Source organism: Gigantopelta aegis, chromosome 7 (assembly GCF_016097555.1).
Source record: "Gigantopelta aegis isolate Gae_Host chromosome 7, Gae_host_genome, whole genome shotgun sequence".
Lineage (NCBI taxonomy): Eukaryota > Metazoa > Mollusca > Gastropoda > Neomphalida > Peltospiridae > Gigantopelta > Gigantopelta aegis.
Window position 1 is genome coordinate 37,789,654 of NC_054705.1, and position 16,127 is coordinate 37,805,780.

Below are 16,127 nucleotides of genomic sequence, written 5' to 3' on the forward strand. Positions count from 1 at the left end.
TGTGCTCCATATGAGCTACTGTGCAGGACATAGTCCAGTGGTAAAGCGATCGCTCGATGTGCGGTCAGTCTAGGATCGATCCCCGTCAGTGGGCCCATTGGGCTATTTCTCATGCCAGCCAGTGCACCACGACTGGTATATGAAAGGCCGTGGTATGTGTTATCCTGTCTATGGGATGGTGCATATAAAAGATCCCTTGCTGCTAATCGAAAAGAGTAGCCCATGAAGTGGCGACAGCGGGTTTCCTCCCTCAATATCTGTGTGGTCCTTAACCATATATCCGATTGACTGAATAAAATGTGTTGAGTGCGTCGTTAAACAAGACATTTCCTTCTTCCTCTTTGAGGAGAGGGAGGGGTCTAGCTGTCGGAAGAGCACTCGCCTAAAACAAATTCCCTCAGACTTAACTGTCTTTTCTTTTCTTTTGCAGACTTTATCTGCTGTCAAAATCAGCGTAGAGCTGGGAAAGTTCCTCAACAAGATCCAGCGAGAGCGGGACATGTCTGTGCTGTACTTCAGCATCCTTGGCCCCCAGACGAAGACCTTCCTGCTGAACGAATACCTCCTCACCGACCAGGCCCTCAACGAGCTATCCACCTGGCCGCTGATCGCGGAGTCGACGTCCGTCCACCACTCCAAACGCAAACTGCACTACTTCCTCAACCAGCACCGGCAGTCACTGTACCAGAAGGCCTTCGCCATCTACGACGAGATTGAGTTCTACAACTCGCTCATGGAGCCGTTCATCGAATGGTTCTACGACGCCATCAGCGAGTCCAGGATGACCTTCATGTGGAAGATCCTCGTCTCGTACAACAAGATCGTCACCAGCATGGAGCAGATCGGGATGGAGAGGGCCCTGGGGGTCGTCTTCTACGTCAACGGCAGCTTCCCGAGCCAGGACGTCTACGAGACATACAACATGAACGTGAACGTCTTCAAATCCAACTACCGCTCGGCGGTCACCTACTGGAACGAGGTGGACGCCATCTTCCAGAAGGGCGTGTCGAAGCACGGGACCAACCTGACGGCGGTGATCGAGAAGTTCCGCTACGAGATCCAGCACTCGGTGAATACCAAGCCGTCTGTGCTGAAGGCTCAGTGGTGGTTCGACAACATGACGCTGTATCTGGACAGTCTGCTCGTCATACAGGAGGATCTGGCACTGGTCGTCAATAATGAATTGGAGGCCAGCATCAGCGGAGAAGAGAGGTATACAAAGGACACTGGGAGTGGTTTTTTGTTTGTTTGTTTTGTTTTGGGTTTTTTTTTTTGTTTTGTTTTGTTTTTTGTTGTTGTTGTGGGGTTTTTTTTGTTGGGTTTTGTTGTGGTTTTTAAATTATTTTTTTGTTGGTGTTTTGTTTTTGGGGGGCGAGAGGGTGTTTTGGGGAGTTTTTTTCGTTTTCCAAATTTATGTCCATGCTTATATCTAATTAAGATAGTAGTGGTAGAAATGATAGTTCTGACGCACTTTCGCCCATTGGATTAACATTGGAGAGGTGCTGTCCCATGTTAATCAAATGGGCGAAAATGCGGACATTTTTGTCGACATTTTTTCTGGACACCTATATGTATAGCCTACGGATCTGGCTCTGGTCGTCAATAATGAGTTGAAGGCCAGCATCAGCGGAGAAGAGAGGTATGCAAAGGACACTGGGAGTGTGGGGTTTTTTTTTTTTTTTTTTTTTTTTTTTTTTTTATGTCCATGCTTATATCTAATTAAGGTTCAAGCATACTGTTCTGGATGCACATCTCAGCTTTCTGACTTGCCTGTCAAGAAAAGGCAGGGACGTAACGTGGTCTACTTTAAATATGAACCTAACGGATAGTTTTCTTTACATTTGTTCTGGACACCTAAGGGCCAGTATCAGTGGACACGAGAGGTATGCAAAGGAACTGGTAATTGTTTTTCAATTTATGTCCATGCTTATATCCAAGTACGATTCAAGCACGCTGTCCTGGGCATACAACTCAGCTTCGTCCTGGCCAAAACTTCACAACTCGTATAACAAAGGCTGTGGCATGTAATATTCTGACGGATGGTGCATATAAAAGATCCCTTCCTGTTAAAGGGAAAGAGTTTTGATTGATTGATTGATTGAATGTTTGTTTAACGACACCCCAGCACAAAAATACATATCGGCTATTGGGTGTCACAAATGGTAAGTATATGAACATATTTATATGCACTCATGTAAAACCACAGTGTAAGGAGCTGTGGGGGGGAAGTATAATACAATATATAAAATCAAGTTAAGTATATCTTAAAATTTTGTATAGAAGTCAAAGTGTTTTAAAAACTTTACAATTAACATTGGATGGAATTTAAATGATTCCAAAACATTTCTGTTGCCAAATATATTATTTCTTGTCGGCTTGAGATGATCACACTCCACCAAAATGTGCCGCACAGTCAGTGTACACTGACAGTGTTCACACTGAGGAGGAGGGTCCTTCTTTAAATAAAATGAATGCGTCAGTATGGCCGATGCGGGGCACGGCATAAGAACTACTTCATCCTTCCTGCATCGCCTGTAGGATGACTGCCACTCTCCCAGGACTGCCTTGACAGAATGAAGCTTATTCGCAACCGCACCGTCCCAATCATCTTGCCAAGTCGAAAAGATATATTGGTTAATATGAAATTTAAAATCACTGTAGGGGACACCAACATGGACACGGGGCAAGTTCAAAGCAGACTTGGCAGCAACATCTGCCTTTTCGTTACCCCTAATGCCAACATGGCTGGGTACCCAACACAGTATAACATCTTTATTGGCAATTGATAAAAAGACACACTTTCGTATCACCATCCCAACTAAGGGGTGCTCCAATTTCATGTACTGTAGAGCTTGAAGACAGGAAAGTGAGTCTGTAAAAATAATATACTTGGATGCATATGAATCCTTAATCTGTTCCAGGGCTTAATGATTGCCCAAATTTCAGCAGTAAAGATTGATGCTGAATCGGGCAATCTCATGGAAATATTGTGTCTGATGGAAACACTGTAGCACAAGCCACCGAATTCCCATCCCGTGATCCGTCTGTGTAAACAGGAATGTAATCACAGTACCGCTCTTGGATTTCCATGAAATGTTGTTTATAAATAACTGCATCTGTGCGATCTTTTTTTAGATGCACAAGATCGAATACAATTTTTGGTGGTTTGATACACCAAGGTGGCAAAATAAAATATGAAGGCGTTTCCAAAATGTCTGTTAAATCAATGTAGCCCGTTGCGTAGCGGTAGCAGGTGACATCTGTCATTATCTCATTATGTGGTTCTTAACCATATGTCCGACGCCATATATAACCGTAAATAAAATGTGTTGAGTGTGTCGTTAAATAAAATATTTCCTTCTTCCTCTCTCAATATCTGTGTGGTCCTTAACCATATGTCCGACGCCATATAACCGTAAATAAAATGTGCTGAGTGCGTCGTTAAATAAAACATTTCCTTCTTCCTGTCTCAATATCATATGTCCAACGCCATATATAACCGTAAATAAAATGTGTTGAGTGTGTCGTTAAATAAAATATTTCCTTCTTCCTCTCTCAATATCTGTGTGGTCATTAACCATATGTCCCACGCCATATAACCGTAAAATAAAATGTGTTGAGTGTGTAGTTAAATAAAAGATTTCCTTCTTCCTCTCTCAATATCTGTGTGGTCCTTAAGCATATGTCTGACGCCATATGTAACGTAAATAAAATGTGCTGAGTGCGTCGTTAAATAAAATATTTCCTTCTTCCTCTCTCAATATCATATGTCTGACGCCATATATAACCGTAAATAAAATGTTCTGAGTGCGTCGTTAAATAAAACATTTCCTGCTTCCTCTCTCAATATCTGTGTGGTCCTTAACCATTATGTCTGACACCATATAACGGTAAATAAAATGTGTTAAGTGCGTTGTTGAATAAAACATTTCCTTCTTCCTCTCTCAATATATGTGTGGTCCTTAACCATATGTCTGACACCATATAACCGTAAATAAAATGTGTTGAGTGCGTCATTAAATAAAACATTTCCTTCCTTCCTTCCTAATAAAATGTGTTTCCTTCCTTCCTTCATTATTTTTGTTTTTACCAGAAAACTTATAATCTGCATCATCGTCCTCGTTGTGGACTTCCTCGTGTGTCCAGTGGTCATCATGCTCGTGCGGGCTCTCACCCGAGACATACAGACGTACGCGCAGTCGCTGGTGACCAAGACCAGGCAGCTGCACAGGAAGATGAAGGCCAAGGACAACCTGCTCTACCAGATGGTGCCCAAGCCGATCGCGGAGAAACTCAAGAGCTGCGAGAACATCGAGGCGGAGTACTTCAAGGCGGTGACGATCATGTTCTCTGAGATCGAGGAATTCACGGACATCGTGACGCTCTGCACGCCGTTCCAGATCGTGCACATCCTGAACAGTCTCTACACGGCCTTCGATGAGCAGCTGGCCAACCACGAGGTCTACAAGGTGGAGACCATTAATGACTCCTATATGGTCGTATCAGGTGAATATTAAAATATTGTTGTTCTTCTTCGCTCTGCCCTCTCTCTCTCTTTCTCTCTGTGTGTGTGTGTCTCTCTCTCTCTCTCTCTCTCTCTCTCTCTCTCTCTCTCTCTCTCTCTCTCTCTCTCTCTCTCTCTCTCTCTCTCTCTCTCTCTCTCTCTCTCTCTCTCTCTCTCTCTCTCTCTCTCTCTCACACTAGATGTTTAGATGGGTGTGCGGTGGCCTTTCATTATTATTTTGTATTATTAGGAGCGGGATTTAGCTTAATCAGTGGGAGGAAATGTTTTATTTAACGACGCACTCAACACATTTTATTTACGGTTATATGGCGTCAGACATATGGTTAAGGACCACACAGCTATTGAAGGAGGAAACCCGCTGTCGCCACTTCATGGGCTACTCTTTTCGATTGGCACCAAGGGATCTTTTATATGCACCATCCCATAGACAGGATAACACATACCACGGCCTTCGCTGTACCAGTCGTGGTGCACTGGCTGGAGCGAGAAATAGCCCAATGGGCCCACTGACGGGGATCGAACCCAAACCGACTGCGCCTCAAGCAAGCGCTTTACCACTGGGCTACGTCTCGCCCCAAGTGACAAAGATGGCAACGTCCTATGCCGTTGTATTTGTGGAATTAATTTTTGTACCTTGTATTTAACACGATGTATGCACGATACTGTGGGTTTTTTTCGTTTTTTTAATGTTATATTTTCTCGATTAAGTCCATATTCTCATAAACTTAGACCGATGAAACTAATTAATTGGCTACACCTACCAAAATTCAAATTAGCGGCAAGGATCTTTTATATGGAGGGGCCGAGACGTAACCCAGTGGTAAAGCGTTCGCTTGATACGCGGTCGGTTTGGGATCGATCCCCGTCAGTGGGCCCATTGGACTATTTCTCGCTCCAGCCAGTGCACCACGACTGGTGTAATAAAGGCCGTGGTATGTACTGTCCTGTCTGTGTGATGGTGCATATAAAACATCCCTTGCTGCTAATCGAAAAAAGTTGCCCATGAAGTGGTGACAGCGGGTTTCCTCTCTATATATCTGTGTGGTCCATTAACCATATGTCTGACGCCATATAACCATAAATAAAATGTGTTGAGTGCGTCGTTAAATCAAACATTTCTTTCCTTCCTTCCTTCGACCCCAAAATAATACTATTTAAACTGAATAATGTAAAATAAATTATAAAAAAAAAATTACTATTTGGGTTTCTTTTGTTCAATGTATTATTTACGTTACGTTATTACATATTCATATTCATTATAGCTCATTTTAAAGGCGTATTGTCACTGACCACTGACCTATTAAATGGCCGATCAAAGTATTACCTGAACAAAAATATATTTGATTTTCCCCTACATGTACTTTATTCAAACATCTACGTAAACACCATACTCCACTAATTAATGATATTTAGTGAAAATAATTGAATTATGGCAATGGTCCATAATTCAAAAACTAAAATTGCCAAGAGGATTCACACGGATTTCACTCCATCGTGGTTCAATTAAAGTGATGCGATAGCTAGATTTGGTATTCAAAAATTAATGTAATTTTCATTTATTATCCAGTTTTAGATAAATAAGATACTTAAATCCGTGACAGTATGCCTTTAATTGAATTTTTTTTTTTGCTCTCGTCCTACGACGTTGTTTTTTATTCACGGGGCAGGAAGTAGCCCAGTTGTAAAGTGCTCCCTTGATGCGCGGTCGATTTGGGATCGATCCCCGTCGGTGGACAGACCTATTGAGCTATTTTGCGTTCCAACCACTGCGCCACAACTGGTATATCAAAGGCCGTGGTATGTGCTATCCTGTCTGTGGGATGGTGCATATAAAAGGTCCCTCGCTACTATTGGATAAATGTAGCGGGTTTCCTCTCTAAAGACATAATGTCAAAATTACCAAATGTTTGCCATCCAATAGCCGATAATTAGCAATCAATGTGCTCTAGTGGTGTCGTTAAACAAAATGACAATATATTTCAGGTCTCTCCATGCGAATCAAAGAGCAGCACGCTCGAGAAATAGCTAACCTGGCCCTTGACTTCCAGAGTATGACCCGACAACGACGCTTCATCACACACGGGGACAAGTGCATTGAATTGAAGATTGGTATCAACACTGGTGAGTCATCTCAGGGGCGGGGCGGTAGGGGTCGGGTGGGGTGGAGTGGGGGCGATGAGTTGAAGATTGGTATCAACACTGGTGAGTCATCTCAGGGGCGGGGCGGTGGGAGTGGGGGTGGTGGTGGTGGTGGTGGTGGTGGAGGTGTTGAAGATTGGTATCAACACTGGTGAGGCGTCTAAGGGGTGGGCGATGGGGGTCGTGTGAGGTGGTGGTGGTGGAGGTGTTGAAGATTGGTATCAACAGTGGTGAGTCATCTCAGGCGCGGGGCTGTGGGGGTCGGGTGGACGAATTAAAGTTTGATATCAACACTGGTGAACAAAACCTCAAATTCGGACACAATATTACATGTATTTCCATCATTCTACCCTCAAAATTAGTTGTAATCCATGTAAAAATGCACAGTGATTGGTTTACAACCCTATATAGCTTGTTTGGTAGTAATGCTAATATGAATAAATGTTGTATCTACATTCTGGCATTTTCGTTTAATTCAGACAAAAACCAGCCTGCCCCCCTATGAAAATGGGAGCCCGTACGCCTATGAAAGTCATGACAGTTTTGTTTTAGTCTTGCAGACACTTTTATGCATTTATTAAAACTTTAGTTTTGTTTTTTGTTTTGCATTTTTATCGATGTTATAGAATGGGACGGGGGCGATTATGAGTTAATTAATACTATAGTTGTGTTTGTATTTTACTTTAGTGAGCTAACTGGTGCACCACGACTGGTATATCAAATGCTATCCTATCTATGGTGTCGTTAAACAAACCAAACTTTAATTTTAACTATCAAACTTTAATTTTAACTTTGTATCGATGTTTTAAGATGGGACAGTGAGATTGTGAGTTTATTAAAACTGTACTTGTGTTTGTGTTTTGAATTATTAAGCGATGTTAAAGGATGGTGTGCCGAGATTGTGAGTTTATTAAAACTGTACTTGTGTTTGTGTTTTGAATTATTAAGCGATATTAACGAATGGTGTGTCCAGATTGTGAGTTTATTAAAACTGTACTTGTGTTTGTGATTTGAATGTTTAAGCAGTATTAGAGAATGGTGTGTCGAGATTGTTAGTTTATTAAAACTGTACTTGTGTTTGTGTTTTGAATTGTTAAGCGATGTTAAAGAATGGTGTGTCAACATTGTGCGTTTATTAAAACTGTACTTGTGTTTGTGTTTTGAATGTTTAAGCAGTATTAGAGAATGGTATATCGAAATTGTGACTTTATTAGTGTGTTTGTGTTTTGAATTAGTAAGCGATGTCAAAGGACTGGAAAGTATGATTACTGTTTCAAACAATGTGCTGATGTGACGTAAGGAACATATTACCTTCCTTTCTTCCAGGCCCCTGCATGGCTGGTATTGTGGGAACCATCAGGCCAAGGTATTGTCTTTTTGGCGACACCGTCAACACTGCATCGAGAATGAAAAGTTACGGAATGTGTGAGTATTTTAAATACACTATCTCCACTTTCTAATTATTATTATTTATTTTTTTACATATTTTATTTATTAAAATTGAAACACTATTTCGACTTTCCAAAATTTTACATATTTTATGATTTAATATTGAAACACTATTTCGACTTTCCAAAATTTTACATATTTTATGATTTAATATTGAAACACTATTTCGACTTTCCAAAATTTTAGATATTTTATGATTTAATATTTGAAAACATTGTCTCGACTACCCACTATTTTCACATATTTTATGTATTAAAATTGAAACACAGTATTTCGACTTTCCAACATTAGTATTTAAAAACACTTTATCGACTTTCAACAATTTAATGTATTTTATTTAAATACAATATTTAGACGTTTCATATTAACGAAATATATTTTATTACATATATATATATCAAGAAAAGTTTTCAATATTGTATGTATGGTAATGTAAATCATCTTATCCTAGATTATATCTCATTATATTTGTTCCTCTAACACCGTTGCAGAGTGTGATAAAAGTTCAGGGGCCCAAACTCTCGCAACTTTGCGATCTCGCAGTGCAATGCTATAATACTTGTAAAGAGGAGATTTTGTTGTTTAGCAGAGCCTAAGAGAGTTTTGTTAATTAGGCCCCAGCTGTTCTGTAATTGTTGAACAACCTGTTGTGTGCATTTATGTTTGTTTATGTACATTTTGTGCGGTTTTTGTGTATCTATGTATGTTTTTGTGTATTTATGTGTGTTTTTGTGCATTTATGTATGTTTATGTGCATTTATGTGGGGGCTTTTAAAACTTTTTGTGTATTTATATGTGTATATGTACGTTTATACATATTTATGTGTATATTTATGTGTGTTTATGTATATTTATGTGCGTGTTTATGTATATTTATGTGTTTTGTTTATGTATATTTATGTGTGTTTATCTGTATTTATGTATGTTTATGTATATATATTTTTGTTTATGTGTATTTATATGCGTTTGTGTGTATTTATGTGCGTTTATGTGTATTTATGTGCATTTGTATATTTATGTGTGTTTTTGTGTAGATACTAGTATATAATAATTATCTTTTTGAGTGTTTTATGTGTATTTATATGCGCTTATATGTATTTATGTGCGTTGGTGTGTATTTATGTGCGTTTATGTATATTTATGTGTGTATGCATGTGTATTTATGTGTGGTTTTTATGTAGTTATATAATAATTATGTTTATGAGTGTTTGATGTTTATTTATGTGCGTTTATGTGTATTTATGTGTGTATGTATATGTGTATTTATGTGTGGTTTTTGTGTAGTTATATAATAATTTTGTTTATGAGTGTTTTATGTATATTTATATGCGTTTATGTGTATTTATGTGCGTTTATGTATATTTATGTGCGTATGTATGTGTATTCATGTTTTTTGTTGTTGTGTATTTATATAATTATGTTTATGAGTGTTTTATGTGTATTTATTCGTGGTTCCTCAGCAGGAAGAATACATCTGAGTGCGAGTACTTTCAACTCCTTGATGAAAACCACCAACATGTTAAGTATGACTGCAAGAGATCCCATCGTCATCAAGGTAACCTCTCTTAAAGGTCCTATGTCGAAGTTGAAACTGCAATATATTGTTATTTTCACATTTATTTGCAATAAATAACTACAGATTAATCGATCCCACGCATAATCTTTCCATAATTAACTCAATAATAATATATTTTTTTAAAGTTTTGTACAAGAGGGATTTTCCGAATAAATTGTGTCTAATAGCATGGTCACCATCTTTTTTTTTCTTTTTTTCCCCCACTGCCCCCTTTCTTTTTTACTCCTTTGAATTCCATCTCATTTCTTCCCGATCTAACAGGTCCTGTCTTTCAACTTCTTTCGCTGTTCACATCCACATCCCAGTCCTTGTCTCGCCAACCGCGACAGGTGCTTGTCTCTTGTGTCATTTCCCATCAGCTTTTAGCTGTGGGCTTAGTCTGACCACTTCGGAGAGTGTTCAGTAGTTACTTCTGGCATTGTTAAGAGGCACCTGTAACTACCTACTTTGCTCCCCTACTATTGGCGGTCGTTAGTCAGTGCCGTGGGTGCATGGTCACCATCTTTGTTTCTTTGTCAGAATAGAATAGAATAGAACAGAACAGAACAGAGCAGAACAGAGCAGATCAGAGCAGAACACTCCAGAACGATTCTTTGTCAGTTGTCTGCTAAGAATTATGAGAAAAACTTAGTGCGTCGAATGTGTACGCATAAAACAGTGACGTCACTAGATAATGTGCGTGACACAATCTCAATATTCCCCCTAAAATACTCTCTTTTTTTAACTAGTAAATGGAATTATTTGGTTGTAATTTTTTATAGGCATATAGCTGAAGGTATACCCCTCTCTCTGTCTCGCCGTCTCCCTCCCTCTCCCTCTACCCCTCTCTCTGTATGTCTGTCTGTCTGTCTGTCTGTCTGTGTGTGTGTCTCTCTCTCTCTCTCTCTCTCTCTCTCTCTCTCTCTCTCTCTCTCTCTCTCTCTCTCTCTCTCTCTCTCTCTCTCTCTCTCTCTCTCTCTCTCTCTCTCTCTCTCTCTCTCTCTCTCTCTCTCTCTCTCTTTTTAAGGGGTCCGAAAGAAAAAACCCCACTCTAATTTAACTTCAGTAGAGACTTAACGCACACAGTTTTTACACCACTATTACTGGGGTTAGACCCATATTTCAAACTTGCATAACCTAACAGTCAAATCGTTCTATTTGTTGTTTTGTTCCTGTCAGGGGAAGGGCATCATGCAGACATATTGGCTGAACGGACACATTTCAGGAACCACTGGAGACAACAGCAGTGATACCACATTCCACGAAGGCGACTCTCACCTCGGTGTGTAAAGACAGACCAGGAGTGACCGAACGATGCTTTTAGGACGGGAGGTTTCAGTGATGCCGCACCCCACGAGATCGACTCTGACCTCGGGATGTAAAGACTGACCAGGGCCCGTGCTTATAAAACGTTTAGAGTCCACACTCAATCTCTAATGACGTCACACACATACAATTTGTAATGCGTTGTCATCGCATTACTGTCCCAGACTCTATTAGAGTCTCGAGTCTAAAACTAAAATAGTTTTATAAGCACCAGGCCAGGGGCCTGATTCACAAAGCTCGCTTACGCTCACTTACGAAATATCTCATCCTCTTTACAAGTATTTTTGCATTGCACTGCGAGATCGCAAGGTTGCGAGAGTTTTGTGAATTAGGACCCAGGAGTGGCCGAAGGATGTTTTTAGGACGGGAGTCATTACAATGTCCCCAAAAGGACACCTACAGTATTCCAAAGACAACGAGCATTTCACATTTTGTCTGAGACGTGTAAACATTTTGACTATGAATAGCTGGTGGCAACATTTTGACTAAAACAAGTGGCAACATTTTGACTAAAACTAGTGGCAACATTTGACTAAGATTAGAGGAAACATATTGCATTTATATTGGACAAGTCGCAACATTTTGACCAAGAGAAGCGGCAACATTTTAACTAAAACTAGTGGCAACATTTTGATTAAGACCGATGTTTAGTGGCAACATTACGAATGGTCCTTACTTTATACAATAGAATTAGTTTAATTTTTATTTTAAAGTGACAAAACTTTTTATTTTTACATCAGGTTTTTAAAAACAACTTGTATTTTTACTTTAAGGCAACTGGCAACATTTTGTACTTTTATTTTAAGATATGTGTCAAAAGTTTGTGTTCTTACTTTAAAACAAGTGACATTTTCTATTAGTACTTTAGGACAAGAAACAACATTAAATTTTGTATTTTTATTTTAAGACAAGAGGAAACATTTTGTCTTCTTGCTTTAAGACAAGTAACACCATTGTGTAGTTTTACGTAAAACAAGAGGCAAAATTTTAGTTTTTTATTTTAAGATAAATGACAACATTTTTGTGTTCTTACTTTCAGACACTTGGCAACATTTTGTACATTTGTTTTAAAATTAGTGACAACGTTTTCTATATTTAAATTTTTCTTTTAAGACAAATGACAACAGTTTGTAGTATTATTTAAAGAAAACATCATTTTGTAGTTTTAGAGGCAACATTTTTTTTCTTCTTTTTTCTTTTAAGAAAAGAGGCAATATTTATTCGTTTTATTTTAAGACAAGTGGCAACAGTTTGTGCTTTTATTTTAAGGAAGCTGACAACATTTTGTATTTATATTTTAAAACAAGAGGAAATTTTATATTTTTATTTTAAGACAAACAGCAACATTTTAGATTTTTATTTTAAAACAAGTGACAATATTTAACATTTTTACTTTAAGACAAGTGGAAACATTTTGTATTTTTATTTTAAGACAATCAGGAAACATTTTATATTATTATTTTAAGATAATCAGCAACATTTTATATTTTTATTTTAAAACAATGACAATATTTAACATTTTTACTTTAAGACAAGTGGAAACATTTAGTATTTTTATTTTAAGACAAATGATAAAATATTGTGTGTGGTTTTTAAAGACAAATGGTATGATTTTGTGTGTGTCTGTATTTTCCTACTGACGTTTATTGTTAGTCCCCTACCTACCCAACTGGAGGGGACTGCATGTCATTTCCGTCTTTATGTCTGTCTGTCCGTCTGTCTGTCTGTCCCACATAGGTTTCCAGATGTTTTGTTTTTACAATACATTGATATATTGAGCTGTAATATTGTGTATAGCTGTATCATGTAGGCCTACTGTTATAGATCAAGTTTGACTTTCATGACGATTTACCCATTTTTCACAGAGTTATGGCCCTTGAACTTAGGAGATACGAATATTTGTTTTCCGCATTTAAACAAAAAAAAATTGTTTGTTTTCCCCCCACAGTGCTTTGCGTGTGTGTTTTGTTACAATTCTTTCTTTTGTTATTATGGTATGATAGATTTTTAACAAAAATATTTGTTCACATCTAGATACATTAAACTTACTATTTTTTTTTTTTTTTTTTTTTTTTTTAAAGTTTTTATTTCTGGTGGGGGGTTTTCTGTGTGTGTTTGTTTCCTGTTCAAATATCTCTGTCAGTTTATTTTCTGTACATTTCGGGAAATGTAACTTCAAAATGTAATTATTGAAAAAAAAATTCCTTTCGTTTCCTTGTGCTTTTGTATTTATTAATAAAAGAAATTTTAACATTTTGAAACTTGTTTTTCCCTGGTTAGTGATGGCGGTTGGAATTGGTGTTGTGTTTTACTTAGAAAATATGATCCATATATATATATATATATATATATATATATATATATATATATATATATATATATATATATATATATACTAGTATGCACAAAACATCCATCCACATCCATCCATCCATCCATCCATCCAATCATCCATCCATCCATCCATCCAATCATCCATCCATCCATCCATTCATCCATCCAATCATCCATCCACCCATCCATCCATCCGTCCATCCATCCAATCATCCATCCACCCATCATCCATCCATCCATTCATCCATCCATCCATCCATCCATCCATCCATCCGTCCATCCATCCATCCATCCATAGATCCATATATCCATCCATCCATCCAGAGGGACGTATCCCAATAGTGTAAAAACGGCCATAGTATGTAGTATCCTGGTTGAGAATCACACAGATACTGAAAGAGAAAACCCGCTGTCCCCACTTCAAGGGCTACTCTTTTCGATTAGCAGCAAGGGATCTTTTATATGCACCATCCCACAGACAGGATAGTACATACCACGACCTTTGTTACACCAGTTGTGGAGCACTGGCTGGAACGAGAAATAGCCCAATGGGCCCACCGACGGGGATCGATCCTAGACCGACCGCGCATCAAACGAGCGCTGTACCACTGGGCTACGTCCCGCCCCAAATGCTAAGTGATGCAGTGAATTAGGTAGTTACTCTCAAGATCATTATGTTCACGGTTACCATAGTTTCACACCCAATAGTCGATGTATTTTTCGTGCTGGGATGTCGTTAAACATCTATTTTAATCTAATCTAATCTCAAGATAATAAAGCGGGGCCCTGGAATAACGGCTCAGACAGCCGAGGAATGTGCCCAGGAAAGCGTGCGTGAACCTTAATTGGATTATAAGCACGAAAATATGTATAAATGAATGAAAGAAAGATATTATGCTTCGAACACGTGAACAACGAGCGACCCACCAGTTGACCTTTCTGTACTGGGGATGAACTACCTCACGTTATCAACAACAAGTAGGTGCCTTGTATCACGTTTACAAGCAGGCGTATACTCAACGACAAAACAAAAACACCGAAGGAAGGAAATGTTTTATTTAACGACGCTCTCAACACATGTTTATTTTACGGTTATATGGCGTCAGACATATTATATGGTTAAGGACCACACAGATATATTATATGGTTACGGACCACACAGATATTGAGAGAGGAAACTCGCTGTCGCCACGTCATGGGCTACTCTTTCCGATTAGCAGCAAGGGATCTTTTATTTGCGCTTCCCACATGCAGGATAGCACAAACCATGGCCTTTGTTGAATCAGTTATGGATCACTGGTCGGTGCAAGTGGTTTACACCTACCCATTGAGCCTTGCGGAGCACTCACTCAGGGTTTGGAGTCTGTATCTAGATTAAAAATCCCATGCCTCGACTGGGATCCGAACCCAGTACCTACCAGCCTGTAGAAGGAAGGAAATGTTTTATTTAACGACGCTCTCAACACATGTTTATTTTATGGCGTCAGACATATCATATGGTTAAGGACCACACAGATATCGAGAGAGGAAACCCGCTTCATGGACTACACTTTTTGATTGGCAGCAAGGGATCTTTTCTATGCACCATCCCACAGACAGGGTAATACATACCACGGTCTTTGATTATGCCAGTCATGGTGCACTGGCTGGAACGAGAAATAGCCCAATGGGCCCACACGACAGGTATCGATCCCAGACCGACCGTTGGGTGTCGAACCGCGCTGCTCCAAGAAATGTTTCTTTTATGTAATGTATTATCCGGCCTCCCTTAAAAACTTCGTTTGTTACAGACTACACCTTCTGGTATTGTGTAATTAAATCTTAATATTGGGATCGACCGCGACGGTGGGCCCGTTAGGCTATTTCTCGTTCCAACCAGTGCACCACGACTCGTATATCAGAGATCATGGTATATGTTATTCTGTCTGTAGGATGGTGCATATGAAAGATTCCATGCTGCTAATCGAAAAGACCCACCGCGCATCAAGCAAGTGCTTTACCACTCGGCTACGCCTCGCCCCCCCCCCCCCCCCCCCCCCCCACACACACCTCCATTAGAGATTATCCCCCACAAAGAGATTGTGCTCACCACTTCAGATATCGGTCCCACGTGCCTAACAAAACAAAAACAATATTTGATAATACAAGTGTGTTGTGTGATTGTGTAATGACCCCACATCACGATAACGTGAGAAGAGTTAAAAATAATAATGATTATGAAAAGACGAAGAAGATTAATATGTTCTCAGCCTGGACACAATAGATCTGAAAAACACGATACTCTCACACGATTCACGCACAATGCGCCTAGATATTTTTTTTATCGAAAACTCTTAAAGTCACAGACCCTAGTTTTTAAACACTACAGACTTTTTTTTACGTTTTTATTTTGTTTAACGACACCACTAGAGCACATTGATTTATTAATCATCGGCTATTGGATGTCAAACGTATGGTCATTTTGAAACAGTCTTAGAGGAGAAACCCGCTACATGTTTCCATTAGTAGCAAGGGATCTTTTAGATGCACCATCCCACAGACAGGATAACACATACCACGACCTTTGGTATACTAGTTGTGGTGCACTGGCTGGAACGAGAAATAGCCCAATGGGCTCACCGACGGGGATCGATCCCAAACCAACTGCACATAAAGCGAGCGCTTTACCACTGGGCTACGTCCCGCCTTTTTTCTTCTTTTTTGGTCCCTAAGATGTTTTTAAAGGAAATTTCCTTGTTTCAACGTCACAGTCTCTTGTTTAACTCTATTGTGTCTTTAAGGCGGGGCGTAGCCCAGTGG

General features: G+C 39.2%; 1 protein-coding gene across 1 annotated transcript; it reads left to right on the forward strand.

Annotated features, from left to right (window-relative positions):
* Positions 1-733: 733 nt before the first annotated feature.
* LOC121378061 (receptor-type guanylate cyclase gcy-17-like) lies at positions 734-12,385 on the forward strand. The gene is made up of 6 exons (XM_041506160.1): positions 734-1,212; positions 4,094-4,506; positions 6,509-6,646; positions 7,991-8,089; positions 9,574-9,668; positions 10,848-12,385. The coding sequence occupies exons 1-6, from the start codon at positions 734-736 to the stop codon at positions 10,956-10,958; spliced, it is 1,335 nt and encodes a 444-aa protein (XP_041362094.1). The 3' UTR covers positions 10,959-12,385.
* Positions 12,386-16,127: the final 3,742 nt, after the last annotated feature.